At 45.4% G+C, this 26048-nt stretch overlaps 1 protein-coding gene across 1 annotated transcript in view; it reads right to left on the reverse strand.

Annotated features, from left to right (window-relative positions):
* LOC148029506 (uncharacterized) overlaps positions 1-1192 on the reverse strand; it is a 1824-nt gene extending 632 nt beyond the window's left edge. The window contains exon 1 of the mRNA XM_087688716.1: positions 1-1192. This exon is cut by the window's left edge and continues 632 nt beyond it. Coding sequence (XP_087544842.1) covers positions 1-526 — 526 coding nt within the window. The 5' untranslated portion in view covers positions 527-1192.
* Positions 1193-26048: the final 24856 nt, after the last annotated feature.

Raw genomic sequence — 26048 nt, forward strand, 5'->3', positions numbered from 1 at the left:
CAAACCGTGCCTTTGTGCAGAAATACCTCTTACCGAACACATGCTCCTTCCTGGAGATCAACCGTGGAGTGATGGCGGAAGGCCTGGCTTTGGACTCCTTGTAAGCCTCCTTGCACTTATCGCCCAGCAACAAAACCATTTCTTCATCAAACACTACTGCAACATAGAACCCTTGGTGGGGTTCAGGACCATACGTGAACTTGGCAGAGGACAAATCCCAAAACACCTCTACTTTGCTATCACACAGCTCAAAACTCTTGGATCCCTGCTTCCTCCAGAAGAAGTACCATGGCTTCATGCGCACTTTGCATGTGTACTGGCAGGACGGGTCGTCAATGGAGACACACAGACCTTGACCCATCACATGCTTGATCCACATCACTCTGACGTGCCGGGAGAGCCCTGCGAGATGCGCCTGGTAGAGGCATGTCACCATGTTCTGAGTGGCCCCTTTGCCTGCCGGCAACGCCAGGTAATGCTGTATCTCCAGGTCGCCCAACCAGGAAGGGGCAGCAGCCTCAAGCATTTTATTAGATGTGGGGGAGGAGCCTGATAATGCAGCAGGAGGTACCCACAATAGTAGTGCCGCATCACAGACCCTGACAGTAATACTGCGTAGATCACTGTCAAATTGATCGTGATAGATACTGGTGGGCCACTTAACTCGTTCGTGGGTATGGATGCAAAGCTCTAAAAATCCAGGAACGCAGACTTGCTCCAATTAGTTTCCATGTTTACATCATTTGGAAGACAGCTGACGCAGCCTTGTCGGTCGTGTCAGCTGATGCAAGGAGCAGGATATATACGGGGCATGATTATTAGGATTAGGTCAATGCATTGCACCATTTGCAAGCTTAGCTTTGCTCTAGACAGCACCCCATTTCGAGTGTGGTATAAGTATCCTCCGAATACATCATGACCTGCAACTGATCAACGATTGCACAGTGCAGTTCTCCACTGTGTCTAAGCATCTCTATTCTTCATATCTGATCCGATGATCTCTTATCTCGGATTATGGGCAGTCCATAATAATCTCTAATCTCTAATCTCCCTAATGATTGCTCATGAGCTGCCATTAGCTACATCGAGAGGACATGCCGTTGCTCACAATGCTTTTCGTCGAGGGGGCTCAAATGGGTGGAGAGAGGAGAGAGAGCGAACTTTCCTGTTAATTGTCCAGCCTCATCCCATCATTCAACAGGTGCGTTTGCAGCCGGCATGGATGGGAGTGATTAATAAACCCTCAACAGGAGTTGAGATATAGAAGTTAGAACGTGATGCTTCTTTAAGACTCACAACAATCCAAATGTGGCCAACCAATGCAGCAATAATTGTGAGCTATCAATCAATCATCAAGTAATATTTTGTAATTACAATACCAACAACAAGAATAAAAATACCAACAACAGCTATCAATCCTTTTGCCGATTATCCCATTCTAAGCTCATTGGTTGATCAATAGAACTCAGAAGAAGGCCTGCTCTGTCTTTTCTTTTGTAAGATTTACGATAATCTCAATCTCTGGACTTTTGCGTGCGTATTTTCATTTCTGTGTTTCGTGAGATGAGCAGCTAATTTTGAGGCTGGAGCCCGCAACAACCCTGGACAGTGGAGTGGAGCAATCTCTTCATTTACTGCATTTTAGGTTTAGTTGGGTCCGCTTTTATTAAAAACCGGTAAATTCTGAAAAATGTAACATTTATACTTTCAGGTGAAAGCTTTTAAAAATCATAGGCCTCCAAAAACCCTCAGCAACTGCAGTCTGCCACTTTGTCCTTTCTGTAGGAAAGCAAACTTTTGTTTGGGCCGAATACTACTTTTAGAGTAGGGTCACATGAAGACCTACTAGACCTTTTAGGGCTGGGTCACACCAGCATGACCAAGGACAGGAAAATATCTACAAACATGGAGTTCCTTGTAGGTTGCACTAGGGTGTGCATAAGCAAGCAATAAGCGGCATGCAATAACGTGATGGCCTACTATTGGACTTACATTTAATGGTGAGTTGTTGAATGGTTGACTTTAACGCTTCCATTAGCTCGTCATCATTTCCCATCGGCTAGCCCCATTAGCCTTGCGATAGCACTGCATATTTTGGTGGTATTAGGAGGTGGAGGGGGGTTCACAATGGTTAGCCCAATTAGCCTTACGATAGCACTACATCTTTTGGTGGTTTTAGGAGGCACATGCGAGGGTTTCGATGGCCCTACATTCCCCATTAATGTCAGGCGCAACCGAATGTTAGTGGGGGGGGGAGTGGTGTCAAACTCCCCCCACTAACACTCTAGCAACCCAACTTTTAGAAGTCAAAATAGATGAGTTTGCATGGTGTGATAGCCCCTTTTTCTTCTTAGCCCATGCACATGAGGTTGGAGGGCAAGTAGGTCAAACACTATGTAGGGCCATCTGCTTACATGGCAAGAAATTCCTCTATCATTGTGGCATTATGATAACCACTAGAATCAAGTGAAAATGTTATTGATTGGCACGAGTAGCCTAACACGTGATGGAATGTAATATCCATGTGCCTCCCCATAGGAACTCCCCCCCCCCCCTTAATTGAAAAAAAAAATATTAAGTTTAGTTCAAATTTTTTTATCCCCCTCTCTCTCCTCGCCGACAGCACGTCGGGGAGAGGGAGGGAGTGATGTGATAGTAATGGGGGGCATGCAGCCCCCCCAGGTGGGAGGGGTGGCGGCCATGCCACCCTCCTCCCCCTCCTATAAAACAAGCTCCCTCCCCCTCCCTCGGCTACAGAGACAACGCCCCCCCTCCCTACTTCGTCATCTTCCCCTTCCATTGCAGCAGCTACGCGACCCCCTGGGGCTTCCATCAGTAGACCCCCCTCCTTCCCCCCCTGAGCAGAAAAGAGGAGAGGGAGAGAAGAAGTGAAGGGAGAGAGAGGGAAGAAGATGTAGAAGAAGAAGAAGAGGTAGAAGGGGAAAAGAGAGAAGGAGAAGAGGAAAAGAAGAAGGAGAGGAAGAAAAGAGGGAGAGAAGGAGAGAAGGAGAGAAGGAGAGGGAGAGAGAGAAGGAGAAGAAGATAAGAAGGAGAGGAAGAAAAAAGGGAGAGAAGGAGAGAAGAAGAGGGAGAGAGAGAAGGGGAAGAAGAGAAGAAGAAGGAGAGGGAGAGAAAGAGAAAAAGAAGTGGAAGGGGAAGAGGAGAGGGAGAGAAGAAGGGAAGGAGAGAGAGAGAGAGTAGGAGAAGAAGAGAAAAGAAGAAGAAGAAGAGGAAGAGGAGAGGGAGAGAAGAAGAGAAGGAGAGAGAGAGAGAGAGAGTAGGAGAAGGAGAGAAGAAAAGAAGAAGAAGAGGGAGAGCGAGAAGAAGAAGAAGAAGAAGAAGACGAATAGAAAGAGAGAGAGTAGGAGAAGGAGAGAAGAAAAGAAGAAGAGGAAGAGAGAGAGTAGGAGAAGGAGAGAAGAAAAGAAGAAGGAGAGAGAGAGAGAGAGAGAGAGAGAAGGAGAAGAGAAGAAGAAGAAGAAGGAGAGAGAGAGAGAGAGAGAGAGAGAGAGAGAGAGAGAGAGAGAGTTGGTGAGAGGTGAAGGTTCGAGGAGCCACACTCAAGCCACCCCCTCATCGGCGAAGGACCCCTTCCCATGACTTTCCTACCCGAGCCTATCGTCTTGAAGGTCATTAAGGTCCGGACTATCCAAACTTTGCATGGAAAATGGCTCCCAAAAAGAAAGTCACGAGAAGCGTAGGTGCCAAAGCTACTATTGGTACCGGTAATGCGGTTGACGTGAGCGGAGTGACCAATGCAACAAATGCCCCTACGATCACGAATCAAACCCAGGTTCTTTAGATATCCTAAGCTTTATAATTAATTCTGTATTATTTCTCGAGGAGAAATAAATGGGTTAGCTACATGCATGGAGCAAGAATGAGCCTTAGGATTTTTGTTTACTCTAAGTGCTAGGTTGCACACATGAAATGGTAGAGTATGGAGTCCGCATAAGTTTATATGCATGGAATGATAGCTTTTACGTGCATAAAATGATAAGGTCTTCCCATTATTTCACATAAAATAATAGCTTTTAAACCAGTTCAGTGCATAAATAGTCATTTAGAATTCATGATTCGCAATCATGATTAAAAGAAACACATGAAATATTGTTAGTTTCCGTTCGTAAGATGCAATTGCAGCGATGAATAGAAACCTAGACTTCCATATACGCAAGTCACATGAGATTCGGTGCATTAGAGATAAGTATTCGTTGCCATGTATGAAGGGAGTTAAAGGTCGTTTAGGATGTAAAAATACATTAAACCCACCATGTGCATGATGAGTAAGGATGATTGGAAAACTTTGCATAGTACGACACTAAGAGAGAGATGGAAGGGACGCATGCATCTAGACTGTATCTTAAAGGCCTAGATGAAGAGTCATGTGTTGCCAAACGTGTTAACTAAACTTGGTTACAACTGGAAGAATAAAAGGCCCTTGGTTGGGTTGCGAATAAGGCATGTCTATTGCCTTGGTTGACCAGTTAATGCTTGGGTTAGGTAAAGATACCATAAGGTAAAACCCAAGGGAAAGGGCAAGTGGAGATTATTGGAATCTCGCTAAGTCACGAACGATCCAGGATCGGATGCTGGGAGCATCCGGGAAAAAGACCCAGTATTGGATGTTGGGAGCATCCGGAAAAAAGGAGTCACACCTTAGCAGTTGGTCGTGCAAACGGCCTTCGACATGTTTGTGATTGTACACTTAGGTATATTATTTGATCTCCTTTGCTCAAGGAACTAATTCAAGATAATATACTTAATACTTCAGGTTAAAAGCCTGGAGGGAGAGGCAGTAACAGTTACCTCCGACTGTCTGCTTGGCCCTATCCAAGGGGGTTGTTAGCCACGTCGGGTATATGGACTTAACCCGCCGCAAGAGGTCTCTTCGTGGGTGCTGCTTGGAGCGGGAGGACGCTTGGGTGCCAGGGGAGGCTCTGGCTATAAATCCCTTGCCTTCGGATCCCGCATAAGAGGCCGACGTGACTCGAGGTGGGATCTCAAGGCTCGTGTACTAGTCAACGGGTGGAACTTGGAGCAGCAAAATCATGTAGATTGCTGGGATAGCCTTCGGGCATGATATTGGATGTACTCCGGAATTATGATAAATAAATAACAGATACTTGAGAAAAAGAAATTTGCTTGACATTGTTTTTGTATCAGTGTCTAAGTTACGTGAAGGAACCCGTGATTAATTTGATTAATTAAGGAAGCTGCTTTTGCATGTCAAACATAATGTGGTAGGTAATTAGATAACTAAAGCAAACTGAGGAAAGTGCGATGGACGTAACATGGGTCCGTCCTACGAAAGGGTGATCCCAGTTAGCTAGGAACTTTTCTCAAATGACGAGATAACAAGACTATGAAGACCTGGCATCAGTAGGGTTAGAATCCCGATTTATGTTGTTTTAGGGGAAAGGAATGGGACTATGCCCTATGGCAAAGAGGTTGAGCTTCGCATCCCTCTCGTTTCCCATTCTCCATGAACCAAGTGCAGTATGAATCCACTTCGACTCTGTTGTTCCTAAGCAAAGTGGTTCATCTAGAGCTCGACGCTAGCTACTTCCCAAAGACCTTGCTGATAGGAAAGGAACCCTGACTTCAGGTCAATTCTAAGTGGGAATGACCGAACACTTCTGCTCGGGGCAGACTCGAGGAGACCTAGATTGCAAACCCTGTGACATTCCTAGTGAGTGCCAGGCGGAGCTTTCTAGACCCTCTTCTCGATGGGCTGCTAAGACATGTCCCACAAGCAGTCGAGTGGACATGTTACAGTTGGTATCAAAGTGAACCAACGGGATCTAAGATTACAAGGGAACTTAATGGAGGAAAATAAAGGGAATAAGGGGATAGTCAGGGGAAGGTGAGTAGAACAGAGCAGTGTTTTCTATCGAAAACATTTCTTTACTCACTTATGGATGATGGGTTGCAAAGTCACGAAGCATGGAGCAAGTTCTTGGTGTTCCAGGTCATGTTCATGACTGCAATCCGTGCTTCGGATTATCGCCAAAGGCTAGGCATGATGAATATTCTGGACCACATCAATAATCCTTCACCCTTGTATGCAAAACGGAGATGGACATGAGAATTAGGAATATACTACATAGCAGTCCACCGACTCGCGTACCTTTAGACCAACTTAAAGAGAATCAAGTGGATGGAGGATTTAAAGATCGTGAAGCTGTTCATATTTGTCGAAGCTCACGCAAATGCAACTTTGCATATTAGAGGTCGGCAAGTCAACCAGAACAAGTATGTCTATGAAGAAGTAACCCGGGTGATCTCTGTTGATAGGATGTTGAGTGTTGAAATAACCTATTTTTTGGCTGATTTTGGTTGTTTTTGAGAGTTGAATAGTTGATTTTATGAGATGATTGATTGGTACTTGTTTTGGATGGGTTGGAATGGTTTTATTAAGCTCATGATATTTATTAGTAGAGATGTGAAGTTATGTTGATGTTCTGATATGTTCTGTTTGGTCCTGATAGGTTCTGTTGAGCTTCTGTTTTGTTCTGTTTTCTCTCTGTATGGAAGGATGGAGTATTGATTGATAGGGTTTGAGATTTTTTGAAAGATTATTGAGTGATTTTTTATGGTTTGGAATGGTTTTGGTATGAGTTATGTGGTTCTGATGCTTTCTGTTGACCCTCTATAACTCTCTGTTGAGCTTCTGTGAGCCTCTGTAGACCTTCTATATGCTTCTGTATGTGTTCTGTTGGATGAGAGTGTAGCTTGGGAAAGTTTTTTAGTCTTGGAAAGAGGTGAATATAAGTGCAAAAGAGCTAAAAGAAGTCAAAGAAGTAGCTGCTGAAGATTCAAGTAAAGACTGGAGTGAAGTGACAGTGGTGAGCTATGAAAAGACACTGTAGTGGCTCTGGTGCCTCTTCATATCAGACATACCTCTTGGGAGGTGCATCCACGACCTAAGAAGGATTATTGAGGGTTATTATGAGAGGATTGTAGTGAGGATATGATGTACTATTGATGGAGAGAGAGAGAGAGAGAGAAAGTCAAAGATAGTCAAATCTATCAAAACAGTGTAACTGTATGTGAGAGATTGAGAGAGAAGACTATGAAAACATTGAAGATGAATACTATGTGATGTATTTCCATTCAAAGATGGTGTATTCCTTTGTGTTCTTTGTTCTATTGATGGATTTTGTGAAGATGTTGGAGAATATGGTTGATTCTATCAAATCCGTGGGAGATATCTACTATGATGCTGCGTGAAGAGTTGTTGTTTTCTTTGTTTTGATGATCAAAAGAATGAAATAAAAGCTTGTTGATGTTACAAGATAGATTTTCTTGCAAGAGAATTCCCTTTTCCTTGGTGTTCCTCTTGGGGCTCCATGTTTTTGGTGCGCAGCCGGGGAATTCTTGCCATCAACAAGCACCAGAAGAGGCTGAAAATGAAGGAAACGGCATTGCCAAGAAGAGAAGAATTCAATGGATGTTTGTAAAGTTCCTTCTTCCACTGAAGAGTTAGAATTTCTCATAATCAAAGCCACTTTCCACAAGAAGTTCATCCCACAATGGCAGAAATACATCACCATCATGATGCATGCTCTATGTGGTGGACAGTTTCCTCTTCCTGTTGAAGCAACAGAAACTTGCATCTTGGTGGCAAACTGTTTGGGAACAAACTGAAGAGCAGAAATGGAGAGAATGACCATCCATGGAAGATTTATCATTCATTGAGAAGTTTCCAGACATCGTCAAGTGGGAAATAGTCAAGAAGCTTCAGGAGTCTTGGTCTGTGGAGGTTCACAAGAATAAGAAGGAAAAGAGTTGGAATTTGTTCTTGGATACTCAACAGCAAGATACATGGGATGCTTGGTGCACTGATAATCTTCTATTTGTTCAATTAGCAACCCACTGGAAGTTGGTAGACAGAGTGTTCTTTACAACATATATTGTTGAAACCATCAGAAGCTGGCATTACTATGATGATGGCACCACCACAATGCTTAGACGTATGCATTTTGACACCTTCAGAATCGAATACCTTCCTCTGTGTAGTGGCATGAAAGTAGAATTCAGAGATGTTGAAAAGGAAGAAGTAGAAGAAATGTTGACAAGAGAGTCCTCCAGAGATTGAAGCCTTCTGTTATCCCTCTATGGAGTACTAACAACATAGTGGAGCCAACCCCCTGATGAATGACACAATAAAGAGGCAAGTGTTAGAACGAGTCCAGAGGTACATGAGAAGAGAGAAGGCAAGAATCAAAGACGAGAACGAGCTCGCAGCGAAGCCGCCTTTGACGCCCTTGCGGAACTCTTCACAGAAGTCCCAATGGCACATCAAGCCCTTCCTCCTCCTGCTGGAGGTCCACTTCCAAGCCAGATCCGTCCTGGAAATATTAATGACAGGCTAGCCAATGTAGTCCCATTGCCAATTTTTAAGGGAGAGTACAATGAAGTCCCCGATCTTCATGTAGCAGAGTTTATGGTAGCATGTGTGGCTAACAATGCTAGAACCCCTGAGCATTGGTTGGCAATATTCCCCGCCACTTTCAAGGGCGCGGCGTTTCAGTGGTATGAGAGACAAGCAACAAGAACTTTTGACACATGGGACAACCTGAAGTTGGCCTTCCTCACTAAATTCAGGCGTGAAGGTTTTGAAGAGCGGATGCGAGAGGAAATTATGAATTTAAGTTAGTCCTCTAGAGAAAGAGTAGAAGCTTATGTCTCACGAATGGAATCCATCCTGAATAGATGGACTAACCATAATCTAGATGATGGCATTCAGAAGGGGGTGTTTCTCAGAGGATTACAACCAGAAGTCCGTAAGTTTGTGAAGCTACAAAGACCAGCCACACTGCAAGCTGCAACAGAAGGTGCAAGACTGTACGATGAAGTGGAAGCTAGATTGGCGATGAATCCAGGAAGAGGAGTCCTATCTCCTCTGATGTCAGGAATGATGTACCCACCAAATGCAATCCCAAGGACTGTCCCCTACCCCTACCCCTACCAACAGATGCCCCTAGTATCACAATACAGTGCACCAAATCCACAGTGGCCACAATCAATGCCTCAAATGATGGTTCAACCACAACAGCAATGGTCCCAACCAATTTCCCCAATGCCAAATCAGCACAACAACAGTGGAATCCTACCAACTGGAGCCAACAGCCAACAGTTCAAATAGGAGCTCTGAATCAGAATCAGAACAGAGACCCCTTTGCACCAGCCCAACTTGTTTATACAGTGATTACAGAGACTCCTCAAAACCCTACTGCCAGTACCTCAGGAGGAGAAAGCTTGAAGGATTATTTATCCAACTCAGTTGCAAATATCAAAAATGAGTTGATGGATGTGATTACAGAGCAGCTACAGACACTGAAACTAAATACCGCCAGCATATCCAACGTGGCAGGAGGAGCAGGAAGAGATGTGATGCGGTCAAATACTTGGTGTGGTAAGTGTCATCAAGCAGGCCATTTAGCCACTGAATGTACACAAAAACCAACCATTCCTGGAGCCTTCTGTTCCTACTGTTTGCGGAAGAACCATACAGAGGATATTTGCTCTCTTAAGGAGATGCATGATAGAAGAAGGAAGGAAGAAGACACAAGATTCAACTTGCTGGAATCCAAAATGACAACACAGGATATTGGACCCAAGCCTAGAGAGTTTGGTCCTAATTTCGGACCCATAAGATTCCCATCCCAAAGTTACAGAGGAAGACAGTCTGGCGGTGGTCAAAGATCAGAAGTGGAGTGTTACAAATGCGGAGAAAAGGGACACGTTTCACCAAATTGTCCAAATCCCAAAAGGTCAGTGGATTACAAGACTTTATGCAGTCGATGCAAAGGAGAAGGCCACACTGCAAAAGATTGTCCAAGCCCATCCCCAGTGAAAAACAGTGCTATTGATAGTCCGGCCAAGGCCCAAGAGCCTACCTCCAATTTAGTGGAATTGGAAGTTCCTGCCATCACGCATGCAAAGAAGAAGGAACCACCTATCCAGAAAGAAAATAATCCTCCTGCCAAAACAGTGAAGTTCAATCTTCCAACAGAAGAAAAAAATAGAACAGAGCCCTACAGTGCCATACAGAGCACTACAGTGCCACAGAGAGTCACAGAGATAGTTCCAGAGACAGGACCAGAGGTCCAGGAGATAGAAGAGGAGGAGGTGCCACAAGTGGCAGAAGAAGGCCCCATGATACCCCTATTGGAAGAAAAAGGAAAAATGAAAATGGGTGTTACCCCATTCCCTAACCAGTTAGAGAAGCTAGTGGATCCTATTAAGGAATACGATCTGGTTAGGGATCTAGATACCTTTAAACCAAACCTCACATTCTGACAATTATTGATGTTGTCTCCCAGTTGCCGAAAAAGGTTCAAAAGTATACTGACAAGAAGACGTGGCTTAAGGATTGCTCCCTCAACAGCAACAAAGTCTAACAAAGCTCCAGAGCCTGTAAAGAAAGTGGACGTGGCTAATGCCTTCCTAGATCCGGGTACCCCAGAGACTGGCATGTGGATAGAAGGCTGCTTTATTGCAAATGCACTGATTGGTTCATCAGTGAACATTATGACAGATGTGACAATGAAGGATCTAGGCCTACAAGGTGTGCAACCAACCCAATGGCTCATCAGACTGGCGGATCAGAGCAGAATCAAGCCCTTTGGCATTCTCCCATATGTGAAGACTACAGTGGCTGGAAGAGATTATTGGCTAACCTATCTGGTGGTGAAGCCAAACTCTTATGGTACATCCTACCCCTTGTTACTGGGCAAACCATGGCTTTTTGAAGCCAGAGCAAGGATGGATTGGTTCAAAGGAACCTTGACCTTGGGTAGAGGACCTAATAAAGTGGTGTTGAAGCTATATGGTGCTCAAAAAGGACATGGATACACCTCCTTAGAATTATCTTCTGACTCCCCTAATGAGGCTACAGATGGAACATCAGCAGACGAAGATGCTGTCAAACAGATCCTTCCCAAGAAAATAGTGGCACGTTCCTTAACAGTGGATACTGTAAACCAACTCCCAAAATATGCAAAGCCATTATCAATGGGTGAATACTTCCTGCTTGAACTCGGAACGATTTCCGAAATCACTTCTGACAGTGAGATAGAAGCATGGATGTATGGCTCTCCCTGTTACATGGCCATAGCAGAGCCAGAGACAGAGGCAGAAGATGAAACAGAGAACCTGTTCTTCTCTTACAGAGCTCCTATAGAGACAGAGATAGAGATAGAGACAGAGACAAAGATAGAGACCGAAGAGGATGGACATAATATTGAAGAAGAAGGTTATGAAAGCGAGACGGAAGAGTCTATCCCACCTAAAGAGGATACATATGATGAAGAAGTTCCAGAAGCATCGGAAGCAGACGAGCTCATGCTGTGGGACAGAATGGCGATGGTACCATTTGGTTTGGTAAATGGATCTTTTCACATGCAAAATCTTTATAAGAAATGGTTAAAGAAGACCAAGCTGTCTTTCAGCAATGGCTCATGCCGTCCTCAACCATCCTTGCCAAAGAAAGATGATGATGATGCACCATGCCAACAAGCACCAGTCTCACAATTCCAACAGGCATCAGAGGGTCCCTGTTATGTGATGTTCCTGGACGTGTCATCAGAAGATGAGTCTTCAAGCCAAGAGGTAACTAATCTTGAAACGAAACCCGAAACGGCTCTAATCCCATTTCAACATCTCAAGGAGTAACCTTAGTCTCCACCAAAAGAAGAAGTTGGTTCTAGTGGGACATCAGAAGAGGACACCGCCCTCTTTAAGGAGTCGGATCTGTATCCAGAAGCAGTCCGTGGGATCTTCATCCGTGAAGTAGAAGGTGAAAGGCAGTTAACCTTTATGGATGGAGATGGCACTGAACGCCACTTGAAGGTGGGTAGCAGCCTACCAGAAGAGGAGTTGTCAACTTTGTACAACTTGTTGAAAGAGAATTTGGACGCGTTTGCATGGTCCTACAAAGACCTAAAGGGGATTGATCCCACAATATGTTAGCATCATATTGACTTGGAGCTTGATGCCAAGCTAGTACGGCAACGACAGAGGCGAATGAACCCAAATTATTCCACATTGGTGAAAGCAGAGCTGCTGAAGCTTTTGGAAGCCGAGTTCATCTATCCAGTGGTAAATAGTGAATGGGTTTCACCCATCATAGTTGTACCCAAGAAGAATGGCAAGCTTCGTATATGTGTGGATTTCCGCAAGTTGAATTCCAAGACGAAGAAGGATCACTTTCCTATCCCTTTCACAGACCAACTGTTGGACACAGTGACAGGACATGAGCTTTATTCTCTTCTGGATGGATTTAGTGGATATAACCAAGTGCAGATAGCAGAAGAAGACCAATCCAAAACAACCTTCACCACAGAATGGGGGACCTACGCTTACCGAGTGATGTCGTTTGGGCTCTGCAATGCCCCTGCTACCTTCCAGCGAGTCATGATGGCCGCATTCCAAAATCATCTACACGACTTTATTGAGGTCTATTTGGATGACTTCTGTGTCTGTAGTTTGATCCGTGAACATTGGGGACATTTGGAACAATGCTTTGACCGATGCCGGGAGTATGGGATTTCCCTCAACCCCGACAAATGCATCTTTGGAGTCTCTTCTGGAATTCTGTTGGGCCACATTGTCTCTGCACAAGGGATATCAACAAACCCTGCAAAGATCGAAAAGATTGCAGCTTTGACAGCACCCACCAACCTCAAATAGTTGAGGGGATTCCTAGGCCATGTGGGTTACTATAGAAGGTTCATAGCTCATTTTGCAACAAAGGCAACCTCCTTGCATAAGCTTTTGAGGAAAGATGCAGAGTTTGTTTGGACAGAAGATTGTGACAAAGCCTTCAACACTCTGAAGCAATGTCTGATTGAGGCACCCATCCTACAACCTCCTGATTGGACAAAGGAGTTTCATGTACACACTGATGCATCAGTTGAAGGGCTAGGTGCTATCCTATGTCAAAAGGGCCCCTCGAAATTAGATCAACCGATCTACTATGCAAGCCGAAAAGTCACTGATAGGGAACGGAACTATACAGTGACACAGCTGGAGTGCTTGGCAATGGTGTTTGCCCTAGAGAAGTTTCGCCACTACCTACTGTCTACCCACTTTAAATTTTATGTGGATCATGAGGCCCTGTCCTTCCTGATGAACAAAGCAGACGTGAAAGGATGACTGATGAGATGGTTGCTCTTATTCCAGGAGTTCAACTTTGAGATAATTACCAAACCTGGTCGTTCCCATGTTCTGGCTGATCATCTGTCACATATCCCACAGACTGCAGACGAGGAGCAGGATGATCCAGACCTCCCTGATGCTTCCCTATTCCTGGTAGAAACTGTAACCCCCTGGTATGCAGACATTGCCAATCTGCTGGCAACCCAACAGTACCCTCCTAGTATTTCTAGTCGGGAAAGGAAGAAGCTTATGTTAGAATCAGCCCCCTACACCCTGTTAGGCGGTGCACTATACAAGAAAGGCAAAGATGAAGTGCTCAAAAGATGTGTTGTAGGAGATGAGATTGGGATTGTTCTAAAGGCTTGCCATGACAAGCCGTGTGGAGGCCACTTTGCAAGGGAAGCCACAGCCAGGAAGGCTCTGTTAGCAGGTTGCTGGTGGCTGACCCTCCACAAGGATGCCTATGATTACTGTAAGCGATGTAATGTCTATCAGAGAATGGGGAAACCTACCAAGACCAATGCTATGCCATTGCAACCTATCCTTCCTTTGAAGCCGTTCGAGAAGTGGGGCATCGACTTCATAGGCCCGATCGATCCTCCTACCAGAAGGCAACAGAACATATACATCTTGGTATGTACGGATTATGTCACAAAGTGGTGTGAAGCTAAATCCCTAAAGCGGGACGATTGTAACAACGTGGCCCTGTTCATGTACGAGAATATCATCACCCGTTTTGGTAGTCCCCTCAAGCTGGTAAGTGACAGAGGCACTCATTTCATTAATAAAGTCATGGAAGAGTTGACAGAGTTGTATAAGATCCGCCATCGCAAGACCACTCCTTATTACCCCAGAGCCAACAGCCAAGTGGAAGTCACCAATCGCATCCTCTGCTCGATCCTGACAAGAACAATTGCCGCACATTGTCGTGATTGGGATGATCGACTTACAGAGGCCCTCTGGGCGTACAGAACCTCCCATAAAGCAGCAACAGGACAGACACCCTTCCAACTAGTGTATGGTACAGAAACTGTTTTCCCTGTTGAACTGGAATTGCCCTCTTTGTGAGTGGCTATTAAAGAGTGTTTGGGGGATGATGATTCACTGCAACGCCGTCTCCTGCACCTGGAATGTTTGGACGAAACTCGCAGGATGGCTCTACAGTGCATGGAAGCCACGCAAGCTCGACGTAAGGCTTACCATGACAGCTTCATCAAGCACAAGGAGTTCAAAGAAGGTGATTTGGTCCTAGCCTATGATTCACGATTTGGCAAGTTTCATGGCAAGCTTCAACAACGGTGGATGGGTCCCTATAAGGTACTTGCTGTCAGCCCTAATGGCTCAGACCGTTGATGCCTCTAATGATCCCTTCCTAATCAATGGATATCGCCTGAAGAAGTATTTCCCTCCTTGGGGATCTTGACAATCACGGTCACCTAATCCTTTCCCCCGTTGGTGTGGCACTGTCACTCTTATGATGCTACTTTTGATAGCCGTTCTTCAGCCACTCTTGATGAGGAGGACGCAACCCTTTGTCCCCTCAGCCCCACCTTCCAGCCCTGATCTCTTATCCTCTATTTTTCACCAGTGACAGGCAAGGTTGGTTCTGACATATGGTCTTTCTACCATTCCTTTCCTAATGAAAAAAAAAAGAGAAAAAACAAAAAGAAAAAAAATATATACATATCGGTCATGGGAGAAAAGGACTTAGGTCCCTGTCATGCCAACCTATTCTTCAAGAAAAGGTGGACACACCCTTGGGAATAGGAGAAAAAAAAAACAACAACAACAAAACAAGAAAAAAAAAACAAAAAACAAAATAAAGAAAACAAGAAAAGTGAACAAATTTGTTATGGGGAAAAATGAAGAAATTCCATGTCATAGCAGGCCTCGTTCCAAGAAAAGGTGGCACGCACCCTTGGGCGAGAAGCTGGTTGTGGAAAAGGTGGTAACACCCCGCAGCTCAGGATAATTGACTCACAAGCAGAAAATTGTCCAGAGAAATTTGAAGCCACCTCCCTTGGTGCGCTGTCTCTGCAACTTCATCAGTCTGTCTGCCCCCTTTCGCAGACGATCTTTTCTACAACCAATTGAAGTACCATATTTGATGGCAACCTCCCTGGGTATGCCTCTTCAACAACTCACAACGATATTCATCGACAACCCCTTGAGTGATATGAGCTTTCATCCTAACCAGATGGGGAAGTGAGTATGGTTGCCCTCTGTACCTATCAAACGAGTGTGAGACAGAGGGTGGGGCGAGAGACCAGTCTTTTCCCTTCAAATCAAATGAGAGGTGAGAAGTGTGAATGCAATGTTGCATGCACGGGATGGGCCTCTCAATGCACAAAGCATGATTTGTTTCTGTGCACTGCACTATAAGGCTCCCTGGCCTTCCTTCTTGCACTGTATGCCGACACAGGGCGAGATGCACAGTTGCACCATCACATGCGCACAAGGCATACAACCTCTGCACAAGTGACCGTGAGGATTACATCAATGGGTTTCAGGACATGGTTGCCCTCCTGTATCTATCAACAGAGCGTGAGACAAAGGGGGGGCTGAGTGTGACTGGTGTTTCCTCAATCACTCATTGAGAGGCGAGATTTGAGGGACGTTACGACACTTGGAGTCAGGTACGTTCTCGTTTCCCTATGCACCCACGGGATGGGTCTCTATATCAGCACAGGGCATGCCACCCTGTTCTGTACACTGCACTGTAAGGCTCCCTTGCCTTCCTCCTTGCACCTATGCCAGACGAGTTGGACGCACTAATGCACCATCAACTATGCACCCTCGCATAATCCCTCTGCACCATCCCCCTTGTCAATTCCTAAACCGGGTATGAGATATGGGTTTCAATCATTATTCATCGAGTGATGTCCGTAATGGGGCGAGTGCCTGTTCTCTCATCCCATCTGAGTGCTGTAAGCTGAGTGACTCTCCTTCGTTGGTGACATCGACTCGACCCGATTCATCCATCAGCTACCTCCCTGGGTAATGTTGCATGGTCCCTGCCACGAAGGACACGTGCTGTGAAGATGCCTTGGTACCTCTTGTAGTCGACAACGACAGTGGAAATACCATCGACAATCAACCTTGATTCTCGACAACATGGGCTAAGTTTTTCTAACCCTACACATTCTGTTTCTCAGTGACGGTCATGTTTTAAGTGTGGGGACGTTAACGGTTGGCCTGTTGAGTGGTCCTAGGTCCCTGTTGCTCGGTTAACCTTGTCTGTTAAGGTCTTAAGTGTGGGGACGCGTCCCTGCACGTCTACATTGCATACCCCTCTGCATATGCCTCAACCTGCTAATGCCTCTATACTATGACCTACTTTTACCCTGCTAGGGTCCCTTCCCTACCCACATGTTCATTTTTCACCCACCCCCGGGGCTGTTCCCTTGCAGTTTTTCTTCATTCCCTGATTTTGCTGTCCTGCCATGTGCACGCACCTTACGTTCACCGAAATCCACATCCAACCTTATAGCCATGTTCATCCCTTTGAACTGACAATTTTTCCTTTTTACCAACCTCTGTTCTGGTGCATGGTTCTTGAGTTATTAATTTTTGCAGCATTTTGCGCACATTAGCGGGTTTTCCATGTGAACGCGTCTTGCTTGCTTCGGAACCATGATCTGATGTCATAGCCCTGACCACACTTTCTCCCTAAAATTTTTCTTTTTTACTCCGTGTCCTTTCGATGCACGGTTTGTCCCATATTAATTTTTGCGGTTTCTCGAGACTTTTTCGTGCATCTTTTTGACATTTTTCCATGTGAACCTGCCCTGTTTGCATTGGAATTCCAATTTGATTTGACAGTCGTGTCCACCGCGTCTTCCCCCATCTTTTTCCTTTTTCCTTCACCCTCTTTCGACTTCTGGATTTTTAATTATTAATTTTTAAATGAGTTTTCGAGTGTCTTTTTGGTGTTTTTCGCATGTGAACCCCTTCTACTTCAGCCAAAACTACGTTCTAATATGACAATCCTGTGCCACCCCTTCCTGCGAACATTTTCTCTTTTTACTGCAGGTCATTCCGGCAAGCGGTTCGTCCAATATTAATTTCCGATTCTATTTTTGAGTCTTTCTTTTGGGTTTTTTCCATGTGAACGTGTCTTATCTCCGTCGAAACCATGTTTTGACGTGATAGGATTGTTGGGCCCATCTTTCTGCGCATTTTTCCTTTTCCCCGCCCTTCGTTCCGATACACGGATCTTCCGATATTAATTTTCGTTTGCATTCTTAGACCCGTTTTTTGTGTTTTTTGCCCCCCCGTTGCATGTTTCCCCTGTTTTCCCCCTACCGTCCTGCATAATTTTTGTTTTTACGGCATTTCGGTTCGATACCTGGATTGGGAGATATTAATTTTTCCTTGTTTATACGTGTTTCACGCGACTCGTCTTGCGCGTGAACGCACCCGTTTTTTATTTCATGCGTCTCCACGCGCCCCGACCGCGTCCACGTGCCCCGTACTGACATCCCGGCACCCTTCCGATCCCGTCACTGCAAATTTTTTTACCCTGCCCTGCGCACGCGTGCGGGACGAGGCATGCCTTTCTTTTATGGGAGGTCCCTTATCCCCCCACGGGCACCCTCCCCTATCCCCCCACGGGCACCCTCCCCTATCGCCCCCGCACTTAGATACATTATTTGATCTCCTTTGCTCAAGGAATTAATTCAAGGTAATACACTTAATACTTCAGGTTAAAAGCCTGGAGGGAGAGGCAGGAGCAGTTACCTCTGACTGTCTGCCTGGCCCTATCCAAGGGGTTGTTAGCCGCACTGGATATATGGACCTAACCCGCCACAAGAGGTCTCTCTCCATGGGTGCTGCTTGGAGTGGGAGGACGCTTGGGTGCCAGGGGAGGCTCTGCTATAAATCCCTTGCCTCCGGATCCCGCACAAGAGGCCGACGTGACTCGAGATGGGATCTCGAGGCCCATGTACTAGTCAACGGGCGGAACTTGGAGCAGCAATCCTGTAGATTGCTGGGATAGCCTTCGGGCATGATATTGGATGTACTCCGAAATTATGATAAATAAAGAATAGATACTTGAGAAAAAGGAATTTGCTTGACATTGTTTTTGTGTCAGTGCCTAAGTTACGTGAAGGAACCTGTGATTAATTTGATTAATTAAGGAAGCTGCTTTTGCATGTCAAACGTAATGTGGTAGGTAATTAGATAACTAAAGCAAATTGAGAAAAGTGCAGTGAATGTAACATGGGTCCGTCCTACGAAAGGGTGGTCCCGGTTAGCTGGGAACTTTTCTCAAATGACGAGATAACGAGACTATGAAGACCTAACATCAATAGGATTAGAATCTTGATTTATGCTGTTTTAGGGAAAAGGAATGGGACTATGCTCTATGGCAGAGAGGTTGAGCTTCGCATCCCTCTCATTTCCCATTCTCCATGAACCAAGTGCAGCATGAATCCACTTCAACTCTGTTGTTCCTATGCAAAGTGGTTCATCTACGCTAGCTACTTCCCAGAGACCTTGCTAATAGGAAAGGAACCCTGACTTCAGGTGGATCCCAAGTGGGAATGAACGGACACTTCCACTCAAGGCAAACTCGGGGAGACCTAGATCGCAAACCCTGTGACATTCCTAGTGAGTGCTAGGCGAGCTTTCTAGAGCCTCTTCTCAATGGGCTGCTAAGACGTGTCCCACAAGCGGTCGAGCGGACACGTTACATGGAATCGGATGGCAATCATTTGGACATCCATAAAGTGAGTTGAAGCTCCATGCAACATGTTAAAATGGTTATTTCCCTTGCCATATCATCATCTATGTGCTCAAGAGCAAATGAGAGGCATCGGTGAAAAAAAGATCGTCATTAGCCTACAGTGACCCTCATGTGCTTCGGCTATCTTTCTTATTAAATTTATAGTCACCTTTACTTCAAAAGTCAAGTACATACTCCCTTACATATCTTCGTCCACAAATTATAAAAATAGGATAAAAATGTTCTTAGGATCAATTCTATTGAGATTGGTAAGTAGTGAAGCTAGCTCACATTTGGTAGGCTTGTGCATCTCATTTACACTACAAGGATATAGGAGTATAGCGACGGCCATTTTCGATGCAAATTAGCAGCATCGCTATTTGCGTCGTACTCAAGCGAAAAAAATCAAGCCAAAACCCGAGCGTAGCATTTTGCGCAAAAGAGTGAAAGAGGGAGCGAAAGGGAGAGCGAACTGCATCTTGCATTTGAGAGGGAGAGGGAGAGAAAGAGAGAAAGAGGGACAATGAGAGCTTCTCACCGCCTCCACCACCATCGTCGCCATTTGTGAAGAAGAGGAGGAAGTGCAAGGAGGGTGAAGAGGAGCTGCCATCGTGAAGAGAAGCCGTCGAATCCATCCTCGGGCCTTTGCAGTGAGTGCATTGTTTCCTCTTAGTTTGTTTTTATTTTTTCTTCCTTTTTTTTGCTTGTTTTTGTTAAAAATAATGTGTACTTAGAGAGAAAGGGAGAAAATGAGAGAGGGAGAGAAAAATAGAAAAAGAAAGAATGAACGAGAGAGAGGGGGAGGAAGAGAGGAGAATGAATTGATAAAAAATAAAGAGAGAATAAGATCTTGTTCTTTAATTTCTTCATTTCTTATTTGTAGTAGTAGTAGCAGCAGCAACAGCAGCAGCAGTAGTAGTAGTAGTAGTAGTTCTTTAATTTCTTTTTTTCTTGTTTGTAGTGGTAGTAGTGGTGGTGGTGGTGGTAGTAGTAGTAGTAGTGGTTGAAAGGTGAGAAGGATCGAAGCTTGCACGCGAGCTATGGCGGGAGAGCAAGAGCAAGAAAAGAGAGAGACAAGAAATGGGAACTCCAACAGTCACAATGTGTGACCGGGCCTTCCTTTATTCAAACTGTCACTAAAAGAATAAAGAATAAAGTGACGTGACGGGCGCCCGCCACCTGCAGTGTGCAGTGGCAGGTACTGTCAGTGTAGTAATACACGGGGCAGCACGGCGGAGGTGCCTTTACCCCCAACAACCTCCCACTTAAAGGCGAATCTGCCCTAGTGAGAGAGAAAAGAAAAAAGAAAAGACAGTACAAATGTACATAGGTACAAGGGATGAGGAAAGGCGACATCTCATCCAACGCCCATCAACCTCCTGAGGAAGGCAAAGTGCTCAGTAGTGAGGCTCTTCGTGAGTAGATCTGCAGGATTCTCGTCAGTGGAGATTTTGACAAGGTCAACAGACTTGTCCTCCACGACACCACGTATGAAGTGATACCTCACCTCAATGTGTTTCGTCTTCACATGGAAGACCGGATTCTTAGCCAACTGAATGGCACTCATAGAATCCAAATGCAGTGTAGGTGTAGCATCAATCCCAAGGTCAGCAACTAGACGGCCTAACTATATGGCCTCCTTGCAAGCCTCAGTGGCGGCAACATACTCGGCCTCAGTGGTAGACAAAGCCGTACACTTTTGAACCCTGGACATCCAAGAGACAGCCCCTCCAGCATAGGTGAATACATAGCCAGAAGTGGACTTCCTACTATCTGCATGTCCTGCATAATCGGAGTCAGTGTACCCTACGACCCCTGTATCCTGGCTGCCATAGCAAATACACATATCTGTTGTGCCCTTCAGGTACCTCATGATACCCTTCACGGCATCCCAATGTCTGCTGCCAGGTGTAGCCATATAGCGTGCCACAACACCAACTGCATGCGCAATATCTGGACGAGTGGCTATCATGGCATACATCAAACTGCCCACGGCTGAAGCATAAGGGATCTTGGCCATCTCGGCCCTCTGCTCATCTGTCTGCGGACAATCGGCCTGTGATACCTTCACATAAGAAGGTAATGGACAGCCAATAGGCTTTATGTCCTGCATGCAGAAACGCTCAAGGACTTTATGAATGTACTCCCGCTGTGAGAGATACAAAAGCCCCTGATGCCTATCGCGCTTAATGCGCATCCCAAGTATATGTGAGGCCTGTCCCAAATCCTTCATCTCAAAGCTCTTCTTTAGCTGAGATTTAAGAGCATCTAGCTCATCATCAGCTTTCCCTGCTATCAGCATATCATCAACATAGAGTACCAAGATAAGCAAACTGCCATCACGGGCTTTCTTCGTGTAAAGACACGGATCCATAGCACTCCTGCTATAGCCCTGTGACTGCATAAAGGCATTAAACTTATGATACCATTCCCTAGGTGCCTGCTTCAAGCCATACAAGCTCTTCTTCAACTTGCACACTAGGTGCTCCCTACCAGGTTCTGCAAAGCCCTTAGGCTGATCCATATAAATCTCATCATGCAAGTCCCCATGTAGAAAAGCCGTCTTGACATCCATCTGATATAGATCTAAGTCAAGTTGTGCAACCAAAGCCAAGACTAAGCGCAGGGTGGTCATCTTAACGACAGGAGAGAAGACCTCATCAAAGTCCACACCATGTTCCTGCTTAAAACCCTTTGCTACCAATCTAGCCTTGTATGCCGGCTTGGGGTGTCCAGGGGTACTTTTCAGCTTGTACACCCACTTGCATGGCAAAGCCTTCTTGCCCTTAGGCAAGGCAACCAAATCCCAAGTCTCATTCTTATGCAGGGAGTCTATCTCAGACTGCATAGCCCTCTCCCAGGAGTGACTGTCACCCCTGCGCATAGCCTCATCATAAGTGAAAGGCTCTCCTGCATCTGTAACCAAAACATAATGCATAGAGGGCTGAAATCTGTCAGGTGGGCATCTGTCTCTAGCAGACCGTCTCACCGCAGGCTCTACTGCCTGTCCAACACCCTGGCCCTGTGGAGGAACTGCTGCAGGCTGTACTACTGACTGTGCTAGAGCTCTAGGCTCCTCCTGAAAGATCACTCTACGGATCTCAACCACCTTCTTAGGCTGCCTGTGCATCTTGTCTTCATGGAAGACGACATCATGGCTGCGTACTATTTTCCATGCCTGCGGATCCCATAGGCGATAGCCCATCTCTCCTGACTCACCATAGCCAAGGAATATGCATTTAATGCTCTTTGGATCCAATTTTCTCCTCTTGTCCTTGGGCACATTGCAGAATGCCTCACATCCAAAGACACGGAGATGCGCATAAGAGGGTGGCTTACCAGCCCAAACTTCCTCTGCAACCTGGAAATCCAATCCACTGGAAGGTGATCGGTTTATGACATGCACTGCCGTACTAACTACCTCAGCCCAAAAACTCTACGGTAGGCCTGCATGGCTAAGCATAGAGCGCACACGCTCCTGAATAGTCCTGTTCATGCGCTCAGCCAAACCATTCTGGGGTGGGGTGTAAGGGGCGGTCAACTGACGCTTAATACCCCTATCATCACAAAACTGCTCAAAAGCATGCGAGACATATTCTCCCCCATTATTTGTCCTAAGGCATTTCAGCCTATACCCAGTCTGGTTCTCAACAAGAGCAAGCCATCTCTGAAAAACTGCCAAGACATCGGACTTCTGCTTTATGGGATAAGCCCACACTTTCCTAGAAAAATCATCAATGAAGGTAACGAAGTACTTCGCGCCACCCATAGACATGCAAGGCATAGGCCCACAAACATCGGAATGCACCAATGCCAAGGGCTCACTCATGCGTGGCCTACCCGATTTCTTATGCGTAGACCCATTCTGCTTACCATAAAGACAATGATCACACGAGTCAAAACATGCATAATCCAAAGGCGGAAGATACTGCAAACTAGATAACATTTTCATTCCCTTCAAAGACATGTGCCCTAAACGAGCATGCCAAAGTGATACATGTGGGATAGAACCCACTGCCAAAACATGGTCAACTGAGGACCCAGATACAACAAGAGGATAGAGGCTGCCAGACTTGGCGCCTCTAGCAAGCACAAGTCTGCCATGAGTAATCATCCAGGCAAAATCCCCAAAACATACATGAAATCTTGCATCATCCAACTGTCCTGCAGACATAAGACTACGCGTAAGCGCATGTACATGACGTACATCCCCAAGCAAAAATGAACTGCCAGTGGAAAACTGCAACTGAATATCACCCATGCCCACAATGTCAAGAGACCTGTCGTCTCCAAGTCTGACTGAACCAGATACAGTACGGTAAGAGTGAAACCACTCACGGTAAGGCGTCACATGGAAGGACGCACCTGAATCTAATAACCAGCACTGTGCATACATACTAGGTGTCTCAGTCAAGTGTGAAGCATCAGAAGAACTAGCTGCAAGTATAAACTCATCACCACCATCAGACTCCTCAGTCTACGTGACATTAATTTCCTCAATCTTGACGCTGGACTTCGTAGGTACTATGCTGTGATCAGAGGACTTCTCCTGCATTTTATCTTTCCCCTTATCCTTGCGCTTCTCATTGCGCAACTCATGACACTGTGGTCTAATATGGCCCTTTTTCCCACAATGATGACAAGTGACATTTGCATTGCGCCCACGCGACTTACTACGCGACTTGCCACCACGAGATTTAGACCGACCCTTCTGCGAGTCACGGCCTCGGCCATTACCACGGTCATAGCTGTCATTCCTGCCTCTAACTGTCAAAGCATGACTACCACGAGAGGCATCCAAGTTTTTGCGATTCACCTCTTCCTGAAGAAGAGCACTCTCAACATTTGCCAATTTTAGAGTAGCACTAGAGGCACATAGGGCAGTGCGGAATACATCACATGACTCATTCAGAGTCCCAAGCAAGAAAAGAGGAGTTACTTCCTCTCCAAAGGTGATATCCTGTGAAGTCTGGTTCTTCAGTATAGCATGGAACTGGCTCAAGTGAGCAGACATAGTCGCATTATCCTTCATGCGCAGATCCATAAGCTGTTTCAACCAGTACATCTGACTTGCCGGACTTTTCTTATCATAAATATTTTTTATCTTATTCCATAGATCCCATGCACTCTGTGCTTCCTCAAATACATTATAATGTACATGTTCAGTGAGAGATAATACAATCGTGGACTTGCATAGCTCATCAAGTTCAAGCCAGTCGTCATTGTCCATAGTTTCAGGCTGCTCCCCACTCAACCGAAGTGGCTTAATCTGAGATTTCTGCACCAAGACCTACCAAATTTGACTCTTCCGGTAAGAGTAGTTGGTACCATCCAACTTTGTAATGTTAAAGATGGCACTATCATGCGAAGATGACTCCATTATGCAGGCTGGAAATGCCCAAACAGTCCAAAAACTACTTGTTGTTTTACTGCAGAAACTGCCCAAAAATGACCAAAACGAGGTCCAAAGGGCGAGTAAAGTGTGCCAAAAGTTGCTGCCCACTTAGTACTAGGTGCGGTATACCAAATCAGGATATTTCAGCATGAAAAGTACACCTCAGTCCACCAATAACTGCTTGCTGTAATAAATTGCAGGTATGCAATCTAGAGAGCAAGCTGTCCCAAAATAGGATCCAATGTCAAGCAAACAATGCTAGGTCCAAAGCCGGCATGAAACGGACATAAGCAAGGCCAATGACAGTGAAAAGAACATGAGCTCAACACCGAAGCATGTCAAAATAACATCTGTCAGTGAAAGGCACACCCCCAGACACTCTAGGCAAAGTGTTCCTGTAACTGCCAAAACCTGACATAAATAGGTGTCTGCTCAAAGAGAAAGATCCAAATATGAGACTCAGCTCATAAGCATCCTGTGAACCAAGAGTACATCAATGCATATCCATAAAGATCGGAGTATGATCCCAAAGTCTCAATGCGTATGTAGCTGCTCAAGACATAAACTGCTCCAAATACATGTAAGTGCTCCAATAGCATGCAACTGTCAAAGGTCAAGCAAGCATGTAAAATGCTCCCACTGGCACAAAAGGCGTACAAAGTGAGCTCAGAAGCTCAAACAACCCAAGAGAAAGCACCAGTGATAAGTGACCCTGTCAATGCATCAAGCGCATCCAAGAGAGCATGACATACATGAAGCACCGGGGGTCGTATTAACCATGAAGCAATACATAAGCCCAAATAAGCTCTCGGTCAACTCAATGACATCCAAATAGCAACCAAGATCAGTGATCAAGTAAGCTGGGAATGCTCAAATACATCCAAATCCAAGCTCCAAATGTCGGTATGGCATACACGAACCAAATAGCATATGTCACGAACCAAAGCATGTAATGCAAAAGCCTAACTGACAAGCAGAGACATGAGGCATAGGTAGTCCACGAGCATGCCAAGTCGGTCCAAATGCCAGTGAAGATGGAGCTAATGCGAAGCTCAAAAGCATCCCATAATCTCATACATATGCTCCAAGTCGTCCCCAAATGTCAGAGACATCATGCCAAAGCTCAAAGCATACATCCGGTATCGGTAGGTAAGTGCCAAAGCATGTAAAGTACCTTGAAGGCCCACTGTTATTCCAGCATGTATTTACTATTCTAAACAGTAGATTTCAGCCCCGAATTCAAGCCAAAATCATGGTCAAACCAAATGCATACATCCCCAATACATCCGGGTAGGAAGTAGACTGCATACGAGCATCAAATAAGGTAACTGGAGTAGAGTATAAGCATCAAATGCCAATGCCAAGTATGGCTGCCCTATTTCCAGCACTGTATAACAGTAAATAAGAGTCCCAAATCAGCCAATATTTCAAGCCAAAATCATGGCATAATCATGTGCATACATTCCCAAGGCACTAGGCATCATGTAGACCGCATACGGGCATCAAATAGCACAACCGGAATGGAGTATAAGCAACAAATGCTAATGCCAATGGTGCTCCCTATTTTCAGCCTGTTATGACAGTTTATGATAGTCCCAAATCTGAAGAAATCAGCCCCGAATGATCAAGACCAATGCCCAAAGCTTGAATGACATCAAACATGAAGTCTATAGCCCTCTTGATCAAGGTAGAGAGCAAGAAGCAATGGCCAAGTGTGGAGCTGAAGTAGATGAGTGCTCACAGCCTGGAAAAAAATGA

Source organism: Lygodium microphyllum, chromosome 11 (genome assembly GCF_053477565.2).
Source record: "Lygodium microphyllum isolate KBCC chromosome 11, Lygodium_microphyllum_v1.1.10, whole genome shotgun sequence".
Classification (NCBI taxonomy): Eukaryota; Viridiplantae; Streptophyta; class Polypodiopsida; order Schizaeales; family Lygodiaceae; genus Lygodium; species Lygodium microphyllum.